General features: G+C 36.9%; 1 protein-coding gene across 1 annotated transcript in view; it reads right to left on the bottom strand.

Annotated features, from left to right (window-relative positions):
- Positions 1-929: 929 nt before the first annotated feature.
- The window catches only part of RERG (RAS like estrogen regulated growth inhibitor), a 131,823-nt gene continuing 105,158 nt past the window's right edge, over positions 930-27,594 (bottom strand). The window contains exons 3-5 of the mRNA XM_065940854.1: positions 18,380-18,436; positions 7,899-7,972; positions 930-6,120 (exon numbers count right to left, since the gene is read on the bottom strand). Of these exons, the coding sequence (XP_065796926.1) occupies positions 5,713-6,120; positions 7,899-7,972; positions 18,380-18,436 (539 nt within the window). The 3' untranslated portion in view covers positions 930-5,712. The remainder of the gene's footprint in view (positions 6,121-7,898; positions 7,973-18,379; positions 18,437-27,594) is intronic.

Raw genomic sequence — 27,594 nt, 5'->3', positions numbered from 1 at the left:
TGCCCACCTGAGCACTGGATAACAGAAGTAGCTTGTGAACTCACTCCAGACCCTCTTGACCACAGTCTGAGAACCCCTAAAGGTAAGCCTGTGAAACAGTCTGAACGCAAACTCTGAAAGGTTCTTATAACTGGGCTCCAGTCCATTCCAGCCAGAGTCCATAAACAATCCTGTTGGCTCAGAAACCCTGCAGAAAACACTCCTGTATCCACCCCTGGAGATCTTGAAAGGGCCTTACACTGGGGATCTAAGGACCTAAGCGTCCCCATCGACAGATGAGTGAACAAAGAAAAGGACATGAATACATACACTACTGAATATTATTTCACCAGGCAAAAGAAGAAATCTTGCCATTTGCAGCAACGTTAATGGACCTTGAGGGTAGCAGGCTAAGTGAAATAAGTCAGAGAGAGACAAATATCATGTGATTTCACTTACATTAGAATCTTTAAAAAAGCCAAACCAAAGTAGAATGGTGGTTGCCAAGGATGGGAAGTAGGGGAAATGGGGAGATATTGGTCAATGTGTACAAAGTTCCAGTCACTCATTCAGTTATAAAATAATAAGTTCAGGGGATCTAATATTCAGTATGATGACTACAGTTAACTATACTGTATTTGACAGTTGCTGAGATAGTAACTGTATTTGATAGCTGCTGAGATAGTAAACCTTAAGTAGTCTTACCACAAAAAACAAAAGGTAATTATGTGAGGTGATAAACATGATAAGAAATATTATTGTGGTCGCAATACACACATGCATTAAATCATCAGGTTGTACACCTTAAACTTGCACAATATTTTGTCAATTATATCTTAGTAAGGCTGGGGAAAAATAGACACTGCCTTCTAAGCACAGACAGAAAACCTTCCTTCTGATTCTATTTTTAGACGAAATAGTTGCATAGTCCCAGAGTACAGTAATGCCCAAATCAAAAAATTTATTCTTAATTTTGATCACCTCAGGGAGTATCACTACTCCAGTCACAAAGAAGTAAGCTTACCACTCTTATTATTGTACATAATTCAGGGTGAATGCAAAATTTTACACGAAAATAAAGAGCAAAGTTTCTCTGAAAAAAAATCATGTTATAATAGGAGTAATTATTACATATTATTGGGCTTAAATTTTAACATACCATAGTTCTAGAGCATGAACAAACAGACCAATGAAACAGAACAGTCTCCAAATGGACCCACATATATGGGAATACAGAATTTGCCAAATGTAACATGCCAAACCTATGGAGAAAAAAAAAATTATTTGTCCTTTTTCTTCTCAGACTCTCCCAATAAGTGATTAGCTCAACAACTTTACCCTTAATTCAACTTTACTTTGATTAAATTTGGCCAAATGAACTGACTACTTTTCTTATCCTCAAAGTGGACAGAGGCTGTTTTAATTAAGAAAGCTTGATTTTTACCATACTTGGAATGCAAGATGTTGCATTTATCTATGTCTATGTACCACAAATATTATTTAAAAGAAAGATCCTGCCTTCTTTCAGGGCTGTGAGGCATATGAGTACAAACACAATATACGGAGAAAAGTCTTTTGACTGTTGAAAGTAAAACAATTACAAGAAAGCAAATATCGGTAGTGTGGTAATAACAACCCATCATTACAGTTCAAGAACACACAGGTTTCCGTCATTACAATACCGTGTAAAAGAACCAATGGGTTTATAATCTTCATTTGTGGAGAAGCCTGAGACATGAGAGGAATAACTAATTTATATCTGTGCAATCTCAGGTTCTTCTGTAATTACCAGTTGGGCCTTCTGCCAGTGGCTCTATGTTTTAACAGGTCTGGATTTGTATACATCTATCTAAGGAAGATACCGGTACTGGGGACTGTAAAGTTCACTTCCTTAGTGTTTGACCTAAGAGAGCGTACAGATACTACAGCAGGCCTCCTTAGCGGCATACTCTTAATGCGCACTGGCTGAGCTTCATCCCCAAGTGTAGCATGAGAGAATGAAAGAGATTGCACTTCTAGAAGATGCCATTTTAAAAACAAATTTTCTCTGCTTTCCTTTTCCCTACCCTGTCTAAATGGACATTACTGAAAATGAATCACAGCTAAGTTGCCTACGTGGTCCTTTAATATGTAGTTACCTAAACTTGTGGTTTTATGAATAGATGTGACATGTTTTCTTCACTTCCGAATCCCTTATCTTTTTTTCTTTCTCTTAATCCCTCCTCTCTCCTCACCTTCTTTTTTTCTTCTTGAAGAATGATATATGTGGCTCTCTAAACTCGTAATTACTACATTACCATCACCTTTCATGTCTCCATGTTTTGGTTCCGTGCTATTCCTTTTGATTAGATACTTTTACCTTGCACAACGTAGGGTTGAACTGCATGGGTCTGCATATGTGTGGATTTTTTTTTTGAACAAATACATTGGAAAGCTTTTTGGAGGTTTGTGACAATTCGAAAAAACTTGCAGATAAAACACATAGCCTAGAAACATAGAAATAATTAAGAAAAAGCTATGTCATGAATACATAAAAAATATGTAGCTATGGAGATCATATAGGCATAAGGTGAGTGATATTTACTATAAAATTAATAATGTATTACTTTTCTTACCATTTATAACTTTGTTTTCAAAGAATCATATTACAGTACAGTATACCACGCTCCCAAAATTGAAGAAACTATGTATCAGCTTATTGTCATGGGTAAGAGGTTTTTTAAAAATGTAAATTTTCCAATACTGTGTTATGAATTTGACTGTAATACTGTACACCATACAAATTTTATAATGGAGTCATTCATTGTGTATAGGCTAGGCCATTATGAAGCAATAATACTGATTACACTAGGCTACTATAAAGGAATCATATTGCTGCTTCTTCATGATCAATGCATGAAATAAATATAAATTTCTTTTTCACAGATTTTTCCATTGTGACATCAAGTATGATACATATAACATCTACAGTGCTTCGTAACACATAAGACTATATATCTATATGTACTGATAGATGATTCATTTTATAAACAGATGACATAAACTTGTATTATTGATAAACACAGTGCATGTATATGTGTTCAGTTGCTCAGTCGTGTCTGACTCTTTGTGACTCCGTGTACTGTAGCCCACCACAGTATAGTGTTGTAATTGTGTTTTCTCTTCCTTATGATTTTCTTAATAACATTTTCTCTAGCTTAATTTACGTAAGAATACAATATATAATGCATAACACATACAAAATATGTGTCAGATGAGAGTTTATATTATTGGTAAGGCTTCCGGTCAACAGTAGGCTATTAGTAGTTATGTTCTGGAGAAGTCAAAAGTTACACATGGATTTTTAACTGTGAAGAGCTGGCACCTTTGACCCCCTCCACTGTTCAAAGGTCAATTGTATTCTTAAAGGTTCAGCTCAGAATCCATCAGATGGACTAATGTGTCAAGTTACATGTCCAGTTTATCTGTAAATATTTGTTCATGAATAAATGAAAGCATAAATGAAACAGTTGTTATTGTTTAGTTGTTGTGTTCAACTCTTTTGTGATCCCATGGACGGTAGCCTGCCAGGCTCCTCTCTCCATGGGATTTCCCAGGCAAGTATACTGGAGTGGGTTGCCATTTCCTTCTCCAGTGGATCTTCCTGACCCAGGAATGGAACCCTGTCTCTTGCATTGGCAGGAGGATTATTTACCGCTGAGCCACCAGGAAATCCCCATGAATAAAACAAGTCTTCCCTAAATTTTCTCCTTTCTGTTTCTTTATACCGATGACTCAAGAATAAGCCTACTAAGACACTATGGTGGATCACAATCTAGGCTTACAGTCTGACTTTGCCTCTCTGGGTTCAAATCCTAGCTTTACCCGCTAAATAGCTTTGCAAACTTATTTTCCCTTTTGGCTCAGTATCTTCATTCTTACAACTGTGACCATAATACTATCTCTTGCATAGGGGTATTGTGAGAATATGATGAGATAAGACGTGAAGGGCCTACAATAGCATGTAAGGACTCTAAAAACAGTAGCAATTATTATGAATAGGTGATTATTTCTTTGCATCACATTCAATAAGTCATCAACTCTGCAATCCAATAGTCTTCCAAAATCTCTCCTAAAATGGCAAACTTCTCAAGTTACCACAAGAAAAACTGCCTGAATGTGACAGAATGTGAAAATTATGCTTTTTATTATATTCACATAAAATAGTCAATTACACCAAGTTGTCCAAATGCATTGGTGAATTAAAGCCTCCAACTCTTACAAAGTTTTATACATATATCTATGCATTTATAAATACACACATATGCAAAAGATATATATTTTCTTCTAAAATAAAGTGCCCAAATCTTAATATATGGGGGCATAATAGGGGGAAAAAGAATCATAAAGCTTTATCAGTTATAGACTGTTTCACAATATAAGAATCTGATTTATATACATTTATTCAGGTATAGTGAACTCTAACCATTCATTCTTTTCTGAATTCTAAATGAATTAATTTATCCAATATATTAGAAGCCATGTAGCCAGTTTAAATGAATCAGAGGCTAATTCTTCTTACTGTGCCTGTCACAGAACCTGGGCTCCCCAACAGAAGAGTAGTTAAGCTTCATTTTTAATTCCCCTGTTTATTTGAATGTTGTCTTTCTGCTAAGATGATAAACAGAGAGAGAAATGTAAATGAATAAACTTCCAATTCTAAATCCTCTATTAGCATTCAATAAAGTCAGGGTTTGGTGAAAAAAATTCCTTTTGTCTTTATTTCACCCTGGGCTTGATGAGAAATGGCCTGGCAGATTTGAAATGAGGGGTCCTGCTGTCTCTGTTATAGTTAAGTCTTGTTGGAATCACAGAAGAATAATTAGGATGCAATGATCAATAAATAGATCGAGGAGACGGTCAACTCAAATTGAAATGAAACTCTCCATGACAATGGAAAACTTTGTGAGTGCATGTTTGAATTTAACAACAGAAGAAAGGTTAAAGAAAAACTAGATGGTTTAAGATCATTCAGAAAAGCCTCACTTCAAATAGAAACTAAGGCTCTATTCTTCAGTACAATGTCTCAGCTACTCTTACTGTTTTCATTGGGTTTTCTATTGTGTGCATGCATGCTAAGTCGCTTCAATCGTGTCTGACTCTTTGTGACCCTATGGACTGTAGCCCACCCGGCTCCTCTGTCCATGGGATTCTCTCAGGCAAGAATATTGGAGGGTTGCCATGCCCTTCTCTAGGTGATCTTCCTGATCCAGGGATCAAACCAACATGTCTCCTGCATTGGTAGGTAGATTCTTTACCACTAGCGCCACCTAGGAAGCCCTGTACTTTCTGTTTTCTTAGATTTTTAGGATGATCATTTGTAGGTTTTGATAAGGAATAGAATTTAAAATGCTTCTGAAAAGACTTCAACCTGTGGAAGCAAGGTGAAGATGCCTAAAAATAGCTTAATGCGAACCCAGCCATTTTAGAATTTGGTGATTACATGTTCAAATTGCAATAGAGCATGTTTTATTCAAGCAGGCAAAAGAGAGATTGTCAGCACTGAAATTGCATTAAAACACTCTGCAGCTTCCCAACATACGGAAGGCTGGGACCAGTGGGAAGCCCAAACTTTTCCCAGAGGCAGAACAAGGAATGTAGTATCTTCTTTTCTTTGGAGAAAAAAAAAGGGCAAGAAAATGTTTCCAATTACCCAAACCGACCTGAGCAGGGTCTTCCCAAGGATGGAGCTGCCTAACTGCTGATTTTGGTGAGCATCTTATTAATGGCTTGCTTGACGTGCGTGGTGGAGCTGCGTCGCCTCGTCTTGCCCTGGACCATCCTCCTGCGACGCACCTCTCGACACAGCTCGTAGAATATCTCGGTGATGTTTCCTTCTCCAGTGCAGGCAGAACACTCATAAAAAGCACATGCCAGTTCTGTGGCCAGCTTCTCCCCTTCTTCTGTACTGACCTGTCTGGAGTGGTCCAAGTCAGCTTTGTTTCCAACTAAGATGAGAGTCACGTTCTTGGGCTTTTTGATCTCATCCAGGATGTTCTTAAGTGGCAGCACTTCCTCAAAACTTCCTCGGTCAGTAATGTCATAGACCAGCACAAAGCCTTCCCCCCATCGCATGTGTCCTTCCCTCTGAATGGTGTCTTCCTGTTGGCAGGGAAAAAACAGCAGTCGGGAGACCTGGAAGTAATTGCAGTATATAGATGCTGCAAATGCTAACAGTGATCCTTTAACAACCATTCCTTACATTCAGCAGCGTTGGAAATTCTTGGTAGACTGCCTGAACAAGCTGACCCTCTCAGTTTGGAATAGAAGCATAACTTAGGGAACTAAACATTTTCTAACTGCGCACAACCTAACTTTGTGCTTCTAACTTTTTCTTGCCACATCATTAAATGTGTAATTGCAAGGACTATAAAGAAATTATCCTCCTAGTTGAGCACACTGCCTCTGAGATTTTTCATCACAATTAAACAATTGGCCAATAGGTAACAAACAAGTAGACCTTACCCCATCCTCTGAGATCAGAATTAGAGGCATGGCTTAGTGAAGTAGTTTTGATTTTGTTTTGCTTTTTAATCTTCTTTTCTCAGATTAGAGACAATTAGCCACACACACACACACACACACATACACACACACACACAAAGTGAAAAATTGTATAGAATCAAAGTAAAAGCTAGGGGATTTGGGTTTCATTTTCTATCTTAGCACCTTTGATATATTATGCAGTCTCAATAATGATAGAAACTCAATTGCAGTGATTCTCAAAAGGGGTGATCTCTCCTTCTTAAGAAGGTAGCATTTGAAAGCATTCTTAAGCAGGTGTGATTTGAAAATGTATTGCCATTATAGGCTCAAATGACTTCTCCAGGCATGTATTTTCCTGCTGTCTTTCTCTTTAGAATCAGTACTGGAAGGTGAGAGCATATATAGGGAGCAGGTAGTGATGAGAAGGAAAACTGTATAACTAGCTGCAAATATATTTCTTGGATTAAATAGTTTTATCAAGTAGTAACTGAAAAGGAACATCATATCCTTCAGCTTCCTAACTCTCATTATTAGAGGTCACCCCTATTCTGGGAGGGCTTCCCTTGCAGCTCAGCTGGTAAAGAATCTGCCTGCAATGCAGGAGACCTGGGTTCCATCCCTGGGTTGGGAAGAACCCATGGAGAAAGGAAAGGCTACCCTCTGATATTCTGGCCTGGAGAATTCCATGAACTGTATAGTCCATGTAGTTGCAAAGAGTCAGACATGACTGAGCAACTTTCACTTTCACTTCTTTCTATTCTTGGGAACCAAGCCTTCCTATAAACTGTTTATAATTTCAGAACTGACTGGCTGCAACGCAAAGGTATATCAATTTCATTTTAAAATAAGTTGTTAGCGTTCAATGATGTGGCTCAAGTTTTTAATCTGATGTGATGAGGTTTAGAAAGAATATTACAGAAAAGATTCCTAAAATAAAGTATTCTGAAAAAAGATTCTAAGGTTATATAAGTTGAGAATATAAATATTGTAGATTTCTTTAAGATTCAAATTATATATATAAGCATATTAAAGGTACTGAGAACTTCTCCAGTAAAGATATATATTTAATTTGATCAGAGTATTTCAAAACACATTTAACCATGAAAATCTAATATTAATATCCTGTGATCTCCCCATAATAGAGGTGAGAAATTCTACTTTAGATGATAGCATACGAATGTTAAGGTATTTTCAAAACCCTCTTGGAGCACTGAGTAATTTACATAAGGACACATATATAAGCTATTGCAAATAAACTGATATAAAGCATAACTAGATAATTAAGTCTTTAGGCATCATTATGTTAACCATAGAAAAGTGTCTTAATTCTGTTCATATTATGCACATCTCATTTTTATTTATCCAGAAATATTAGAGCTGATTTCCTTTTTCACCTGCCCAGCAGTATCTAGTATCTCCATGGTGACAACTTCATCATCAATGGTTGCTTGGTGTCGGTAGGTTGATTCTGAGGGAATGAGCAAAACGAAGGTAAAATGGTAAATAAACACATAATTAGATTTGATCCTTGAAATTATAAATTAGTCTCCAGTGTATACCTGTTTCCAGAGCATTAGAATAACATGCAGCCTAAGGGGTGGAAGAAGGTGCCATTTTTATACTCATAAGTTCTTGGGAGTAACAGGTTCTAATATGGGATCCGCAGATGCTCAGGATATAGCATGGGAGATTCCCTTTTTCTATTGTTTTATTCTCCTGTGAGGCAAGCCTTCTAATACTCTTTTCTCTCTAAAAGGAGACTTCCACATCCTAAAAAGAGAAAGAGATTCCCACAAGGGCATTCTACCTTGAGACTCCTAAAAATATAGTTTAAGGAATCATGTTAATTCCTGTTCCTGACAAGACGGCAGGCAGACAGAAGCTGCTCATTTCCACCTAGACCTCCACTCTAGGAATGTATTAGACATTAGAGGGAGGCAGATCGCTATTCATGTAAAAAATGACTGTGGAAAGCTAGGAGGAACCCCTGGAGTGGTAGAAGGTGGTTGGACCTGGTGTTCAGGGCTTGTAAGGAACGGTCACCCACAGAAGAGGAGGGCTGAGGGAGAGAGAGAACAATTCAGAGGCAGAGGAGGTTGCTTAGTACCAGTTGGAGGCCGGTGACTCAGACAGAGAAGAATCTGCCTGCAATGCGGGATACCTGTGTTCGATCCCTGGGTTGGGAAGATCACCTGGAGAAGGGAAGGGCTCCACACTCCAGTATTCTTGCCTGGAGAATTCCATGGAAAGAGAAGCCTGGAGGGCTGTTGAATCTGTAGAGGTTGCAAAGAGTCTGGCACAACTGAGACTAACACTTTCACTTCAAGATAACATCAGAGTCATCTTCAAGCTCTGCTGGGGTCAGGAGAAGTCAGGAAAAATACAACCACTAGGTGGCTCTGAGTGTTCTGACATGAAATGAGAACCAGGCATTAAAATGGTGTTGCTGGGGCTGCCGCTGCTAAGTCACGTCAGTCGTGTCCGACTCTGTGCGACCCCATAGACGGCAGTCAACCAGGCTTACCCATCCCTGGGATTCTCCAGGCAAGATCACTAAATGGTGTTGCTCTATATGAAAATGAAACAAATGACATAAAGCACTCAATAGGCGATTGACTGAGTTGATGAAGTTTAGGTTGAAACATTCTTCCAGAAAGTACTAGTAAGCGATAAAAAGAAGGAAAATATGAAAGCAAAGTATGAGGCATGGATAATAGAAACAGACATGTTATTTTCTCCTATAAAATGAGCCTCAAAGAGAGAGTAAAATATATAGAAGAGTGGAAAATAGTTGAAGCTGAGGCTGTAGTAACAGTGAATTTCCCAGGACTAGAGCCATTGAATGACTTCACATTAAAAGGACTATTAGTATAGAACAGATAAACAACAGGGTTCTACTGTATAGCACAGGGAACTATCGTCAATATTCTGTGATAAACCATAATGGGAAAAGAATATGAAAAAGAATGTTTACATATGTATAACTGAATCACTTTGCCAGACAGCAGAAATTAACACAACATTGAAAATCGACTATACTTCGATAAATAAAAGTTTTAAAAAAGGACTGACAGGACACATAAGGGAAAAGCCCCAATTTCAACCTATTACAACAAAATGTAAAGATACCAATGACAAAGAGGAAAGTTTTAAAAGATCTAAAGAAAAAAAAGCCCATCACCTACAAAAGCATGTGACTCAGACTGACACTGGACTTCTCATCAGCAAAACAGAATTCAAGATCCTAAAGGAATCAAGCAAAGCAACAAAACTATACCAGAAGCAATTCAGAACCACAAGTCTAGAGAACACCAAAATATCAGGGTGGAGATGAGGCTAGAGAACAGAGGCAGGTTTGAGGGAGTTAATGTACTTGTATTATTCCAAATGACGATATAATAAAAAGGTATTTAGAACAGAAAAAAGTGAACAAATTATTCAAATCAATGATTAGAAGAGGAAAACAAAGCAAATCCAAGAAGATATGAGAAAAGTAAAAGAGAAAATAGCAGAAAAAATTAGATAAGGTTAACAAAAGCAAAGCATGGCACTTCAAAAATTTAAAAGTAGGTGGGGGAGAGGTAAAGAGCAGAGAAAACTAACTAGTAAATTAAGAGAGAAGGTGCAATCAAACAAAAATAAGCATAAAACAGGAAGTAATTACACATTCTGGTGAAATAGAAATAAAATAATGTTGTGAACTGTATGCCAAACAAATTTTAAAGCCTGATTAAGTCTTTGAGGAAAAAATGCACAGATTGGTACAATGAGAAATAAGACACTTAACTAGGTCAATAGCCTGTGAAATTTAAATGTTAACTGTAGATTTCTTATGAGAAAAAATGACTACCTAATTGGCTTTATAGATTTCTATTAAATATTAAACAAGTTGTTCTAGGGGTTAAAAAAAAGGATAGCTACCCACTACATGAATTCCAACAAGAAATATTAGAAAACTAATAAGAAGAGGAAAAAAAATGTAGGTTCATTTCATTTTTGAACATAGATTCAAAAATTCTACAAAAGTAATATCCAGTTGAATCCAACAGTATAATAAGAAAAATATATCATAAAATAGTAGAGTTTATTTCAGGAATACAAAGTGTTTATAACTATCAGTGCAATTAACAAATTAAAGAACTAAACAAAAATCACTTGAGTACCTCTATAGGTAGATCTATAGCATGATAAAATGTATACAAATTTAAAATATGTGTATGTATAGAATTTTTTTCAAAAAATATGTAATAACTAACACATACTGCTTACCCTTTGAACACAAATTATTCTAAATGCCTTACTCATATTAACTTATTTATTCCTTACAAATATTTCATGAAGTATGTAATACTATCAGATCTATTTTATGTGAAGAAACTGAGGTACAGCAATGTTTAATAAGTTGCTGAAGGTCACACAGATGTTAAGTGGTAAATGGTACAGTTACGACTGGAGCGCAGAAGACTGGCTTTGGGAATTTAGACTTTGAACCACTGTGCTAAGTATCAACCTCATTAGATTATATGCCTCTGGGAATAGAGAAAGGCAACGGTGTCAGAATAGGGGATGCAGGAAAAATAAAGTGAAGAAATAGAAAGCCTTCACATACACATGGCATGGTGCTAGGAACAGAGCAGCATGATTGACTTAAGTATTAACTCAATTATCTGCCCCTGAAGAACTCAAGTTACTAACCAGTCAATCAACTAAATAAACTTAGAAATTTCTTTCCTACCAGGGTAACTGGTAAGCTGTTGCTTTTATTTTTTCCTATAATCTATCTACCTACCTATTATCTATTATCTATCTCATGTTTCTTTCATTTCTCCAGCAACTATCTTACAGTTCTTTCTTGACCACAGTTTTATGTTTGCTATAAATCTAATCTCCTGCTCAAAATACAAACCAGGGAAAGGAAGCTTAGCTGAGCAGTGTAACCTAGCCATCAGTCCTACGTGATAACCACTCACAAAGGCAGGACACTTTGCAGATGTATTTTCTGAAAAATAAAAGTTTAAAATGAGGTTATGTTTGTTTTATTTTTTTTAGACTCCACATGTAAGTTATAGTATTTGTCCCTATCTAACTTATTTCACTAAGTAGGTCTATCGTTGTGGCAAATGGCAAGATTCAATTCATTTTTCATGGCTGAGCAATATTCCATTGCCTGCAATGTGTATATGTATATATCTCACATCTTCTTTATCTATTCATCTGTCAGTGGACATTTAGGTTGCTTCTTTATTTTGGCTATTGCAAATAACTGTACAGCACAGAGACTATAACCAATATTTTATAAGAACTTTATATCATGTGTAATCTATAAAATATAAAATCACTATGTTGTACACCTGAAACTAATATAACTTTGTAAGTCACTATTTGTCAATTTTTTAAAAATGACAATGAGATTATGTTCAATGTATTTTAATAAGTGTATTTTACATTATCATCATTCTCCTGTAATACGTAATCCTTACAGGGTATGTATGATTCTCAATTCTAGATCATTCCATTCCCCTCTGTTATGTTAAGTGGGAGATGATTGTTTTATATAATTAAATGCTCTAAAATACCATTGGCAGCCACTACTCATTTCTAAGTGTTCTCTCAGTGACTTCCTTCTCAGCTCCTGGGCTCCACTCTGAAGAGGAGAAGCCCAGAGAGCGCTGCACACGCTAGGAGCCATGCCCTTCTTGTTTCTCTCTCACTGTTCTGCCGTGACCTTTGCGCTGCTTTCCCTCTTAAAGGACTGGCATCAGCCCTGGAGCCTGGAAAACAGAGTTCTGGGCTTTATTCCATCACTTTGCACCACAAGTTGTCTGACAGACAGGGACATTTTTCTGAGTTGCCTCCATGCTAAATAGAATATGTATTTCAACCACAGAAGGCCACAGTAGGGGGGAAATAAAATATAAAGAAAACGGTATGAAGTTGTGTGATCCTTTGGCTGTTTGTTAACTGAAATGAAAACGATGAAAGGCAGGAAATGAGGGAATGTCGGCCACAGACAGCAGCGGGAGGCAGCAGTGATTTCATCTAAGCTGAACACTGGTTTCACGCCATTGGAAGAATATTTTCTTTAAGTCCCTTCTCTCTCTCTCATTAGGAACTCACGGCTACATGTAAAACAGTGGAAATACTGCTTACAGAGGCAAAATGTACATCGGTGTCCTAGCTTTTCTGAAGATAATTCTAAAAAAATGCACTAAGGACTGTTAGAATGGAATGAAACTCTACTATTCATTCTGGAAGTTAAGAAAAAATGTGTAAGTTTTTGTTAAGGAAGTTAAGAAAAAATGGAGAATGGAAATACTTTTCATTCATACTCACACAAAAATGATCATTTTAGTCTTTTTTCTTGACGGGTAAGGGGATGATTGTTTAAGAGATACTTCAAAATGAACCAAATATTGGATACTGTAAGATCAATAGTTGGCATCACCAATTCAATGGACATGAACTTGGGTAAAGTCCAGGAGATGCTGAGGGCCAGGGAAGACTGGTGTGCTGCAGTCCATGGGGTTGCAGAGTCGGACACGACTTGGTGGTTGAACAACAAGATCAACATTAGTTTCAACATGGAATTAGTTTCAAGATGGAATTGTGCTGCTGCTGGTGGCAGTAATTTAGTTGTGATCGATTTTTTGTGACCCCTGGACTGTAGCCTGCCAGGCTCCTCTCTCCATGGGATTCTCCAGGCAAGGATACCAGAGTACGTTGCCATTTTCTCCTCCAGGGGGTCTTCCTGATGCAGGGATTGAATCTGGGTCTCCTGCTTTGCAGGCAGTCCCCTGCATTGCAGGTGGATTCTTTACTGACTGAGCCACCAGTGAAGTCCAAGATGGAATTAGGCATATTAAATATATATCTCAAGTTCACTGTTTATGAGAGATACATGATTGAAAACCTGCATTCCATATCATTTTATAAGCCAAAGTATATTTTGCATACTAAGAGAAATTGATGCTCAGAGGAATGTTTGTACCATTAATCCTTTTACTAATTTAGCTGTTTTGCAAATTTCAACATATTAATATGGACATTTGGCTAGTGCAACAACAACAGTTAGTAATGTTGATTTGTGCTAGAGTGGGAATTGTACTAACTGGAGTTCTATTGCTGATCTAACCACAAAATAGCCATGTAATCTTGGATAAACTGACTTCGTTGGACTTGTTTTCTTATTTGCCAAATGACGATCTCAAAGTTCCTTGCTGTGTCAATATGAACAAGTTCTGCGAGGTGGCTACACACCTCTGCTTTAGTGTCCAGTTGAGACAATTTGTTCTGAGTGTGTCTCTTTCTTAGTATGAGTTTTTCCAATCAGAGGGAACTATAATTCAGGTAGGGAGAACCAGTCACAAAATCAGAGCACCAGTGGGTCCAATATGTCTCCCACTTCCTACTTTCATTTGTGTCTGAGCCTTAATCCATTCAAACAGAGTGCAGAGCCTCCTAAGGAGTAATAGTTTCCCTCTCTCTCTCCAACTGCCCCCAACACACACAGGTGTGCACGCACCCACAAGCACACAAATGCACCACAACTGTACACGATCTAAGTCCATCTGTATTCTCTACCGTGATCAGCATCTTCTGAAGGTAGTATGACTCTGGGAGGTAGAGGCTCAGTTCTTTTCTGGAATCTAAGCAGGACACGGAAGCTGTTCCGCACCCAGGAAACTGCTGCCACTTCCATCATGCAGGGAGTTGTCTTGGTTAGATGGTCCAGTCCCAAATTCTACAGGCTTCAGTGTCTGTGTGTCTGTGTGTCTGCGTGTCTGTGTGTCTGCGTATGTGCTTAGTCATGTCTGACTCTTCTTCTCTGTCTATGGGATTTCCCAGGTTAGAATGCTGGAGTGAGTTGACATTTCCTTCTCCAGGGGATCTTCCCAATGCAGGGATCAAATCAGAGTCTCTGGAGTCTCCTGAACTGGCAGGGGGATTCTTTAGCACCACCTGGGAATGAATAGTTTTTAAATGCAATTCACAGACCACTTCTGACCTCTGACAAAGATTTCACTGGTCCATGGTGAAATGAGAAAAATTTAAGGAAAAATAACATTGTCCAAAGTTAAGGGCTGATTTTTTTTTCTTAGATTATGTCCTTCAAAACACGTGGATGTTAACAATAGTTCCTTCTTATACGAAAATGGAAGTGCCACTAGAATTTTTAATTCTCCCTCACCTTGTGAGCCCTCCATCTATAATTGGAATTCCTATGAGAGTTCCTCTCCTTAAAAAAAAAAAAAAAAAAAAAAAAACCAAAATCTAAAAGTTTGAAAATCACTTGTGCTTATACTAGCAAACAATTTCTTTACAGAATTATCTCAGAGCGATAGATATTCCAGGGCTGTTAATATGCTGAAGGATGTTCACAGTCTTCAGTTTCTCATGGAGCAAAAATTCTGTTACAGGTTGAAAAATAGCACCATGTTTTTGAGGACGGTTCATGATTCAGAATTCAAAACTGTTTTTTACAAATAAGCTACTTGGCTTTCAAAGGTAGCTTTCCTTTTGGGTGGCGGTCTTGAAACTCTCTAATAGTATGAAGTTATGCCCAGGAAGGGCTTCCCAAGTGGCAATAATGGTGGAGAACCTGCCTGCCTACGCAGGAGATACAAGAGACTCAGGTTTGATCCCTGGGTCTGTAAGATCCCCTGGAGGAGGGCATGGCAACCCACTCCAGTATTCTTCCCTGGGAAATCCCTTGAACAAAGGAACCTGGCAGCCTACAGTCCATAACATTGAAAAGAGTAGGACATGACAGATGAGAAATAGTACACATGCACGCATGCCCAGGAAATGCTTGGTTCATCTTGAGTCAAATGGATTGGAACTCCTCTAGGCTAGAACATTAGTGACTTCTTGTATATAAGTGTACATACACAGACACACACATCCAGTTTCCAGGGTGACTGAATGAAAGCCTCACCTGGGAGTGAGTCATCTATCTGATACGCCTGAAGTCAGATGAGCCCCCTTGTTGCCTAGCAGCTGCAATTCTTGTGGAGCAGAACAGTACAGGGTCACTCAATAAAGCTGCATCATTCATAGTGAAGGAAGCCCATGGTACAAATAACTGGGGCAGGAGATTTCTATTAATAGCATTTGTTTTTCAGAAGGAATAAAACCAAAGGGAAAATGGTTGACCTAAGACTAATTAAAAAGCAACATTAGGTACTGGAACAAATCTCAGACAGCATTCAAAAATTTTTAAGATCATCTTTTAGAAGCTTCGTCTTTTGTTGAGTTGTACTGGTATAGATAAATAAAATTAGTATTTTTCTATTAAACTCCCATAAATCATTAAGGTTCTCAGGGGCTATAATCTTTATAAAGCTTATATAAGTAATAAAATTATAAGAGGAGAGTAAACATTTACATAGATGGGGTAAACAATAGATAATGATTTTTTTCAAACCAAGTACAATGTTTTAGATACAAATATAGCCTCTTAAGATTAAACTGTGGCTATGTTAAAACCATGTCAAAAACTATTGATGTTGAAAAACCTTTTATTTAAAAGCAAAACCAGAGAAGACTAATAAATGTAGAGACATGCTATTCTCTTAGATTAAAAGAATGAATATCATAAAGCTGTGAATCTTCTCAAAGGAATGTATAATTTTAATGCAATTCCAATTAAAATTATTTCATGCTATGATATAGTTTTAAAAATTGACCTGGAAGAATAAACTAGAGATAGGAGTCCAGATAATTTTGTTAAAAAGTAAAGAAGAAAGGCTTTCTCTACTGAGTATCAACATGTCCTAAGGAACATACAATTATCAAAAGAGTGTGGTACTGGCATTGGATGTGAAAAGCAAATCTAGAATTGCATCCTTGTGTACATGATTCCATGTATTTTTAAAAGGCAGCATTGAGTGGAGATTTCATAAAAAACTGGAAATAGAACTGCCATATGACTCAGCAATCCCACTCCTAGGCATACACACCGAGGAAACCAGATCTGAAAGAGACACGTGCACCCCAATGTTCATCACAGCACTGTTTATAATAGCCAGGACATGGAAGCAACCTAGATGCCCATCAGCAGATGAATGGATAAGGAAGCTGTGGTACATATACACCATGGAATATTACTCAGCCGTTAAAAAGAATTCATTTGAATCAGTTCTAATGAGATGGATGAAACTGGAGCCAGAAAGTAAGCCAGAAGGATAAACACCAATACAGTATACTAACGCATATCTATGGAATTTAGAAAGATGGTAATGATAACCCTATATGCAGAACAGAAAAAGAGACACAGATGTACAGAACAGACTTTTGGATTCTGTGGGAGAAGGCGAGGGTAGGATGTTCTGAGAGAACAGCATCAAAACATGTATATTATCTAGGGTGAAACAGATCACCAGCCCAGGTTGGATGCATGAGACAAGTGCTCAGGGCTGGTGCACTGGGAAGACCCAGAGGGATCGTGTGGATTGGGAGGTGGGAGGGGGGAACGGGATGGGGAACATATGTAAATCCATGGCTGATTCATGTCAATGTATGACAAAAATCACTACAATATTGCAAAGTAATTAGCCTCCAACTAATAAAAATAAATGGAAAAAAAATAAAAGGCAGCATTGAAAGCAGTGGGGAAAGGTGGAGATAATTTAGTAAGTCATAGGAGGACAGTTGGTCAATTCTTTGGTGAAAATGTTGCATCTTCACCTTGTACTTCTCACTACAATAAATTCTATAGATTAAAATGTTAGAAATTAGATAAAATATAAGCTCACTCTCTATCCCCTTTCCTGTTCAGTTTCCCTTCATGGTGCTTATCACTGTTTGACATACATTTGTTTACTGACTCTTCTCTCTTCACTAAACTGTAAGTTTAACAAAGCCCATGCTTTCCCCTTCTGCCTATTGGTTTATCCTCAGCAGCTAGGATCATTTAACTCATAGGAGCATTTAATACATATTTGTGAGATGAATGAATGAAAGCAATGAAAGGAGCTCACAAGGGCAAAGAAAGCCCCCTTTTAAGCTGGATGGTGTAAACTTGTAGTAACAGACACAAAAACAGAAAAGAAACTGGGAATCATCTTTGCCCATTTCATCATTCTGCGTAAGGTCAGCTTGGTCTGGGACACTGTGCTTGGTAATAAAATGATGTATGCCTTTCCTGCTTCCTCTGGATTTCAACGAAGTTGACCTTTACAAAACCAACTAGGGTCCCAAATCATAACAAACAAAAACTCAAAGGCTTAATTCAAACTTTAGCTCAATTTGAAACTCATGGATTTTCAGTGTTATTTTGAAGATGAGAACTAAATAAGAGAACCAATAAGGACTCTGCTCTGGACTACAAAAAATACAGTTGATGAATACTTCATCCATCAATATTATTGTTACTTTGAAAATCTATAGGTATCAACTTTTGCTTCTTTTTATATTTTAAATAGGCTTAAATCGGATTCATTGGAGAGAAGAGGGGGGAAAAACATGGTTTTCTTATACATTTTACCAAAATGAGCATTCACAAGCTTTATATTACTATTAGTCTCTTCTCCCCATGCCCTTCTCTCCCAGACCCAATTAGCCACATCCATTGCATCCTCTTTCTCCCACTGGAATGATGCTACATTTCCTGATGGAAGAGCATCACTTTGTACCCACTTCCTTCTTGTCTCAGGTTTGACCAGATTTCTTCATCTATGCATTAAAATCCTGCAGAGTTCTAAGCACAGACAGCATACAACACACATCCATCTTCTTACAGGGCCCTTTGCGTGACTTGATAAAGCACTTCTCAAACAGCTGCAAGATGCTTAAAAATGTTGCAACAGAAAATGTCATTTTCTCTTTCAGGTCAAAACTTTGATTGGAGAGGAGGATGAAATAAAGTTTGACCTACCGAGGGTGGGATCATATTCCCAGATGAACCGTTTGGTCAAAAATCTCACTACAAGAGCTGTGGGGAAAAAGAACAACATTTCAATCAAATTTGTTAATTTTCTTAACAGCTTTTAACTCTCCTCCAGAAAGAGGACTAGCCCATAAAACTATATGCATTTTATGGTTCCTTGGCAAATAAACTCAATATATCTATTTATGTTTATTCAAATATTTTAAAATTTCATATTGTGGCCTAAAAATTGGTATAATGTTTTCACGGTTTGTTTTACCTTAATGAACACTTTAGATTTTTTCCCTTGAATCCTGGAATTGAAAACATCACAATGTGAAAATGCACACATACTCAATTTCTAGCAAAACAATGAATTCAACCATAAAGCATCACAATGCTGGTGTCTAAACTTTGAATACTGACAATGATTGATACAGGTCAGTGAAAAGGTGATTATTTTCACTGTAATGAAAAGATATTTGTATTATGCTGCTGCTGCTGCTTAATCGCTTCAGTCATGTCTGACTCTTTATGCGACCCTATGGACTGTCCCGTGCCAGGCTCCTCTGTCCCTGGGATTCTCTAGGCAACAGTACTAGAGTGGGTTGCCATGCCTTCCTTCCAGGGGCTCTGAGGTCTGACCCAGGGATCGAACCTGGATCTCCTGCATTGCAGGAAGATTCTTTACCACTGAGCCACCCGGGAAGCCCCATTTGTATTATAAAGATATTCAAAATTAAGGATTTTATTAGTGAATCATTAAAGCACATCAAAAGTAAAGCTGATGAGGTAGTTGTAGAAAGAATCAGAATCTGGAATTATGCGAAGCACCTCACTTCCATGATCTCCTCGACCAGGACTTCATCCCTGTGAGGCAAGTACTATGATTGACCCCATTTTTCAGATAATGAAACTGAGGGTCTGAGAGGTTAACTCACTTAACTAAGCTCATCTAGCCAGTTAGTGGCTGAGCCAGGATGTGACTCCAAAAAGGCTATTTCCAAAATCTGTAATTTCTTCATTGTCTAAAACTGGTTTTAAGGCCGAGGCTATCTGGCCTTAACTAGAAGATGAATCAGAGAAAGAGTGATGTTGAAAAAGGTGGATTCTATTGTCCTTAAAAAACTGATGTGCTCGGGCCTGGTGCACTGGGAAGACCCAGAGGAATCGGGTGGAGAGGGAGGTGGGAGGGGGGATCGGGATGGGGAATACGTGTAACTCTATGGCTGATTCATATCAAAGTATGACAAAACCCACTGAAATGTTGAGAAGTAATTAGCCTCCAACTAATAAAAAACAACAACAACAACAAAAAGATATATACAACTGTAAAAAAAAAAAAACTGATGTGACAAATGCTGGACATTTTCTTAGACTTGTATTATAGTTGAAAACAATGGTTTTTAATCTACCAAAAAAAAGTTTTTTTTGGAGGAGAGCATCACTGATACTTTAAAAATAGAATGAAAGCTTTGGATTCTTTCCCTGGAAATATGTATATACACACAGTCTAGTATATAATTTCAGCAGGCTCACTAACCCTTTGAATACCCTCCTGGTCTTCCTGGGATCTCACTGACCCTAACTAAAGAATCAGTGTTTATTGAAATTATGTTATTTTAAAAATATCTATTAGGGTAGTTTTATTTTTACTGAAATGCCCTGTATGTGGTATTTTAAAGATACTCTTTGGAGAAATAAGACTATTTAATTGAAAGGCACTGTCAATCTTTCCTCTTCCTACTGCCTCTGTTAAAATCAACAGAGGTATATACTCCCTACCACGGTGGCCTATATGAGAGACTGCAGTGCAAATAGCAATGAAAACTTCATGAGACAGACCACAAGGATACGTGGCTTGGCTGTAGACTGAAAGCTGCAATGTTCTTTCTAATTACAGAGTGTGAGGCTGGACTTGAGCCAAAATATTTGCAGTGCCAAAAGTAGCAAGGCCACCGACCCTATGGGTGCTTCCCACAGTGCATGTACTTGTGGTTTTATCTTCAATTTGCAGAGTCTGTCACCATTCACTCTCTTGAGACTGAGTCATTTAAAAATTTTTTTTGCATGTAAGAAGTAGAAAGCTCTAGATAGAATTTTTCTGCTTTTCAACTGTCAGTGTTAGTAAACATAACTGCATGCAGTATTCAAAGTGTTTCACATTTTTGTTGGAATATGGAGTTTTAGCTTGAAAGTCTGTGACCTAGCAAAATTCATTTATCTGGCATCTTTAAGCCATGAGCTATTAAAATTAACAAAATTTCTCATAAACTGAAGTTTGAAGTACCCTGGTTCCTAGACCATTTAAACTTTAATAATTTCTCAAAGAAATCTTTCTAAAATATTTTAGACATGCCATTACCTTTTGAAACCTAGTATACTGAATAGAACTAAATCACTTTTAAATGTCTAGATCTTAGTTAAGAATCTATTACTGCCCTGTGTAGTTGTGGAAATACTTCTAGAAGCTGCAGAGTGGTAGAGGCAGAACGATTCTAAAGTGCTATGCCTCTTGAATGATTTTAGTTTTTGGTTCTATAAATATATTTTCATATTGTGTGTGTTCTCAATTAGTCAGGTCTGACTCTTTGCAACCCTGTGGACTGTAGCCCACCAGGCTCCTCTGTCCATGGAATTTTTCAGGCAAGAATACTGGAGTGGGTTGTCATTTCCTTCCCTAGGGAGTCTTCTTGACCCAGGGATTAACCCCCATCTCCCGGGTCTCCTGAATTGCCAGGTGGATTCCTTCCACTGAGCCACCTGGGAAGCCTGCATAACATGTGACAGGCATTTAACACACAATAGGCAAAAGGAGAAGAGGGCAGCGGAGGACGAGATTGTTAGATAGCATCACCGACTCAATGGATATGGATCTGAGCAAACTCCATGAGATAGTGAAGGACTGGGGAGCCTGGTGTGCTGCAGTCCAAAGCCGGGGGTGGGGGGGGTTCCAAGAAGTTGGACATGACTTAGGGATCAAACAACAACAACAAATAATCCAGTAAGCAATTGAGACAAAGATTTTTTTTTAACATAGCAAGCTTATATTCTACTAGGAGACAGATAAAAAAAATTATATAGTCTGTTAGAGGTGATAAGTGATAAGGGATCAAAGAGGGAGAGTAAGGTATGGGGGACTCCACATTGGGAGATGAGGGTGTGAGAGGTGCTGTTTAAGATTGGGTAACCAGGGTAATTCTTGCTGAGAAGGTGATAGAAGAAAGAGATGAGGGAATATACGTGGGGGGAATAGTATTTCGAAAAGAGGGAACAGTCATTGCAAAGGTCCTAAAACAGGAATATGCACTTGATATGCTCAAGGAATATTAAGCAAGCCAGTATGGCTAAAGTATAATGAGCAAGAGCGAGCAAAGCTGATTAGATTATTTCCTTCAGTCATGTCTTCCCCTTCCATAAATCTACCATCAACATCACCACCATCACCACCCTCAAAACTACTACTAATAATTAAAATGACAAAATGCTTCTTTGTTATTATCATTATTATCATTTTACTAGATTCCTTCTTTAGAATGTATATTTCATGAAGGCACAGGATCTGCTTTGTTCATCACTATTTTCTAGTGTCTGGCACATGTAGACTTAAAAATATTAATACTTGCTGAATAGAAGAAAAAAGATGTATCAATCCACCATTCACTCTTCTTAATAGTTAAGTAATAACCAGGCATCAAGAGAATAAGCAGAAAAATTAACCCAAGAGAATTCATAGCAGAATCATGCTATAGTGTTTTTCTAAAATGTCATGTAAATATACAAGCTGAAATGTCTATTTTATGATGCTTATACAAATTACATTTCTTAAAGTTTATTAAAACGGTAAAATTGATCTAATTATCTTTTAAATATTCTGTGGTTTCCATCCCAACAATCCCAAGCAAAGGCCTTCTTTTGATGTAAAATGGTGGTATTGATAACAATTACTTCCACTAAGAGTCTGACATATGGTTTTTTTTTTTTTTCCCTAAGTTTTAAGGTTTGACATATTTGATTAGTTACAAGTAAGTCTCTGTATTATAAAATATCTTATTTTCTTCCCATTGCCTTGAAAACACATACCTTTTCATTAAATAAGTAAAAAAAATCTCTAATTTAGAGAGTAACATTTTCCTCATTTTGTCTAAATTATAACCTACTTGAGTAATTCTTCTTTACATGTGGTTTATTTTTGGAATTCCTGGCACTAAATTTCATAATTATCAATGAAAACTAGTTTCCAATGAGATGGAAAATTCACTAAGCAGAATTTGATCCAAAGAAATATTACTAAAAGTGACATCAAGGTAATAAATAAATAGGATAAAAATTCTGTTTAAAAGCAAGAGCTAGCAGGCAAAATTTCTACATTAAAACAGTCAAATTATTTCTAAAGGTTAACAAGGCTGGGCCAGTTATTCAAAATAATTCCTGATGTCATTATCACAATGAGGCAGACATCAGAAGTACCAGCTTTAAGGATTAGAATAATATTTTTAAATGAAAAATGGCCAGATATAATCTTTGCAATAAACTAGCTTTTATTTTTTTTCCATTTATTTTTATTCACTGGAGGCTAATTACTTTACAATATTGAAGTGTTTTTTGCCATACATTGACATGAATCAGTCACTGGGAAGACCCAGAGGGATGGGATGAAGAGGGAGGCGGGAGTGGGGATCTGGATGGGGAACACATGTAAACTAGCTTTTAAAAAGAAGTGAACTTTTCAAAGTAAATGAAAACTAACACCTATGATATTCTTCCACTCTAAAAATAGTTAAGAGATATACTCAAAAGACATTCAGAAAGAACTTTCAAAGGTTACTTATTGAGCTCATATTCTTTAAAAAAAAATCCTGTTATACCATTATTTTTCACTTATACAACCATGAAATAGCCTAATTAACAAGGTATCTGATATAGTTGTTTCATAAGACACTCAGGCATACTCAACCCCCTAAATATTTGTGATCATTGTCATTTCTATATTCTCTTAAAGACGTATTCTTATTATTAAAAGTCTAGTCTTTTTGTCTGAAAGGAACTTTTATCTCTTTATGGATGTGTATTGAATGTGTTCTCAGTTAAAGCAGTTGCTAATTACTTGTCCTCTTCAAACTCTGGCTTTCTCAAGAATAATATAAGGATAAGAGCATCACCCTGTAGCTCCTGGATCCTCAAACTCATCTCCTCTGCAACATGAATTTCAGTCACTTTTCATAGCACTCCTTACATCACCCCAGAAGATGGATTGTACTAAACTAACATATACAAATTCATCTCTTAATGCTTCTAATCACATTGTTACTGCTGCCTTGAAAGTCTTTATCCAACTAGTGAAATCCTAATCATCCTTCAAAATCTAACCCAAATATAACCTCCTGTATGAAACCTTTCCTTTCTGTATCAATTAGCAATTGCCATGTAACAAATACATTTCAAAAGTCAGCAGCATATAACAATAAGCATTTATTATAGGAAAGTTACCATGTGCTTATAGAATTTTGGGCAATTGATTGTTTGAAGAAAAAAGCTGAAAAGTGTTTTAAATGGCTAGGTCAGAATTTTTAGGATAGGAAAAGAATTTTTGCTTCAATTGAGAGTACTTCAAGGAATACTAATTTTCACCTGCCATTTTGGATAATTTTTGAACTTGCCATTGATCCTGGTAACACACTGAGCGAAAATCCTTGATGTCATATATATGCTAAAATGGTGCTTATTATCTCATCTATTCACATCATAATGAAAACTTATTATGAATAATATATATTAAGTGATGTATGTGGTTTTTATTTGTAATCTGCAGGACTTTCATTAAAAAATATATTTACTTCCAAATTGTAAAACCAGGTAACTTTTAAATAATTTTAAATGATTTCCTACAAGTCTACTAAATTTAGAACAATTATTTCACAAGGAATTTTATATAAAGAATGTATAACTGAATCACTTTTTGTACAGCAGAATTTAAAACAATGTACATCAACTGTACTTCAATAAAATAAGCTAAAAAACAAAAAAAAAGAATTTTAATCATTCAGTGAAAAACTAAAAATTTTCTTATAGGAAAAGAAAGGAAATATGGGCAATATTAGCACAATCAGAGTCCATTCTGGGTTGTAAGTATATTTACCATTTGTTATCTGAATTATTTTTTCTATTTTTTTGCAATCAATTTTTTCAGTGTTTGAATATAAAAGATTAAAAACCATGAAAAGACACTATAATAAACTTACACAATATCCTAAATGTGAAACTTCTCAATATTGTAATGCATAGAAGATAGAATATCTCTTTTCTTCCTCCTCCTCTGCACTTCATCATACTACTTACAATGTAACCACTTGGCCAGCAAAAATGAGAAGAAATGGTGATTACCAAGATTAAATGGGTGGCAAAAATCAATACTAAATTGCTTTCAGCTGAATTTTATGATCTATAGGGAAGATATCACAATAAGTAAAGTATTTGAAAAATAATGGAAAAGGATGAAAGAATTCAATACCACTTGGGAATTGTTTTTTCAGTCTACTAAGCACAACATCAGTCTAAACAATATCATAAAGATTATAATGGGAAAATAGTAAAAAATAATGCAGTTTTTGTCCATATTGTTATCAAGTTTTATTTATTGAGCGCATGCTCTCAGGTCAGTGCTGTGCTATATCTTTACATGTATATCTTTACTCTTCATTGCTCCATAGCATGGGATACATATAGTATAGTATGTGACTATGCATATAGATACACCTACATATGGGTATGTGTGTACTTCACAGAAGAAATTGAAGCTCAGATTACTTACATTCCTTCCTGTCTGACACCAGGAATCACATTCTTTCATTGTGTCACCCTCATTCATTCAGTGGATGCTTCTTCTTTTTTTTAATACAGATGAGGAATTTGCCACTGGAAAGTCTTATTGGTGTCCTCCTCTTTTGTTACTAAACTCTTAATTTGAAAAATTTCTGGGAGAAAGTTGTATGTATTTTACATACAGTTTCCATTTTGAAGAAAATATATCCTTTAGTTACCTAACACTGCTTTTGTGACAAAAAAGGGATCAAAACTGTGGTGAAAATAAAGGCTTGAAATGTCTCTAGAAAAAAGTGAGTTTCTAGACACATGCTTCTGAACGTTCCTGGGCTGCTTTTATTACTTCCGTATGAAGCAGTGACTCGCTCTTTTCATTCTATAATCCATGACGTACTAACACAGAGGCAATGCAATCATCTTCATGGTATACGTCGCATCATCTGAATGTGGTTGGTTGTTTTTTTCTTGTTCAGTTACTCAGTTGGGTCCAACTCTTTGTAGCATGGACTGCAGCATGCCAGGCTTCCTTGTCCTTCACTGTCAGTTTGGACAGTGGAGTTTGCTGAAATTCACGTCCATTGAGTCAATGACGCCAACCAATCATCTCATCCTCTGTCACCCCCTTTGGCACCTGCCTATTTGTTACAATTTTACATACAATATGGAGATCCTCACTTATTTTGAGTCTTCCGTAAATGGTTTCAGGCCTTCCCTGGTAGCGCAGCTTGTAAAGAATGCTCCTGCAATGCAGGAGACCTCAATTTGATTCCTGGGTTGGGAAGATCCCCTGGAGAAGGGATAGTCTACCCACTTCAGTATTCTTGGGCTTCCCTGGTGGGTCTGAAGGCAAAGAATCTGCTTGAAATATGGGAGACTAAGGTTCGATCCCTGGGTTGGGAAGATCATCTAGAAAAGGGCATGGCAACCCACTGCAGTATATCTAGCCTGGAGAATCCCCACAGACAGAGGAGCCTGGTAGGCTAGAGTCCATGGGGCCACAAAAGAGTCAGACATGACTAAGCAACTCAGCACCGCACATAAATGATTTCAGGCTGTTCCTTTTTTAAAATTTTGCAACCTGATAAGCCCAAAGAAGCTAAAACCTAGTAAGCATATTATGTAGGTAACCCGGAATGCAACTAAATCAAAGAAAGGGATATTGAAATATGTATTTAGAAAGCAAAGAATTCATAGATATTTACTGCTCACCAGAGCATTTCTATTTATATAACTAGTGAAGTACCACTTCCTCTTTCAAGTTTATCTTGACTTTCCCAAGCCATAATCACTGCCCATGGTGATGTGAAATTGTCGTTTGTTTCTTCTCTATTATAGAATGTGCACAACTGCCTTACAAAATATTCACTTATATTCCTGTATGTCTTACAAATTGTGAATAATCTGAGGTCAGAGATTAAGCCTTGTTCCCCTTTGTCCCCTGGGGCTGGAATACTACTTGATACATAATATGTGCTCAATAAATATTTAAAGAGATGAATGAGGAAACAATTAAAATCTGGATAAATTATTTGACCCCCATATTATTACTGTACTCAAGTCAGTACTCTAGAATACTTTTATTATTTGAAAAAATCTTCTTTACAGTGGAACTTCCATTGAATATAAGGCATCACTTCTCAGGTTCAATGCCTAGTTCAGACGTCTATTGAAAATCTGATTGGTCCACCTCGAGACCCACCAGGTCCTTTCTCTTGGGCCAGAGGGAACCACTGTCCTAGACCTCATACAACCATCAGCCCTAAGTTTAACTCCAAACCTTCAGTGGTCATAAGCTTCAGAGAAATAAAAATGAGCTTATTTACAAAAGTAGGTTGAGTTCTACTCTAGATCTGGGTAGACAGCTTATTGCTGAATAAATTAATTTGGTAGAACTCAGTACCCAGTTAATAACTAATTGAGCTGTTGGGTTAAAGTATATATACTTTTGAGAACACCATTAAGTAGATTTTAGGTATTATTTAAATAAAGACACTAATGCGATTTCTGGAGTGGTAACTACCTAAAGGGAGTTTATATTGAATATTGACTACAAGCTTATTTATTTCTCACAAGCATTCTCAAAAGTAGGAATTAATGTTCCTATTTTACACATAAGAAACCTGAACTGAAAAGTAGTAAACATGTCTGTTTTGCAGAGCAGGCAAGTGACAGAACTGGATTGAACCGGGTTCATTTACTCTAAAACGCATGCTTTTTCTAATGTCCAATATTTACCACTATATTTTAATATTTATATGAATATGATTTAATTCTGAATGGCTGAAATTGTTTTCCCTATGAGCTTACACCTGACGAAGAAGCATGCTTTGAAAAGTGCATCTTTTGACTAGATTTCTTCATCCAGAGTGGAGGGAATATCCATGACCAGAAACCATGGCAAC

Source organism: Muntiacus reevesi, chromosome 1 (assembly GCF_963930625.1).
Source record: "Muntiacus reevesi chromosome 1, mMunRee1.1, whole genome shotgun sequence".
NCBI lineage: Eukaryota > Metazoa > Chordata > Mammalia > Artiodactyla > Cervidae > Muntiacus > Muntiacus reevesi.
Note: the sequence above shows the minus strand (reverse complement) of the source record. Positions and strands in the feature narration are given on the sequence as shown.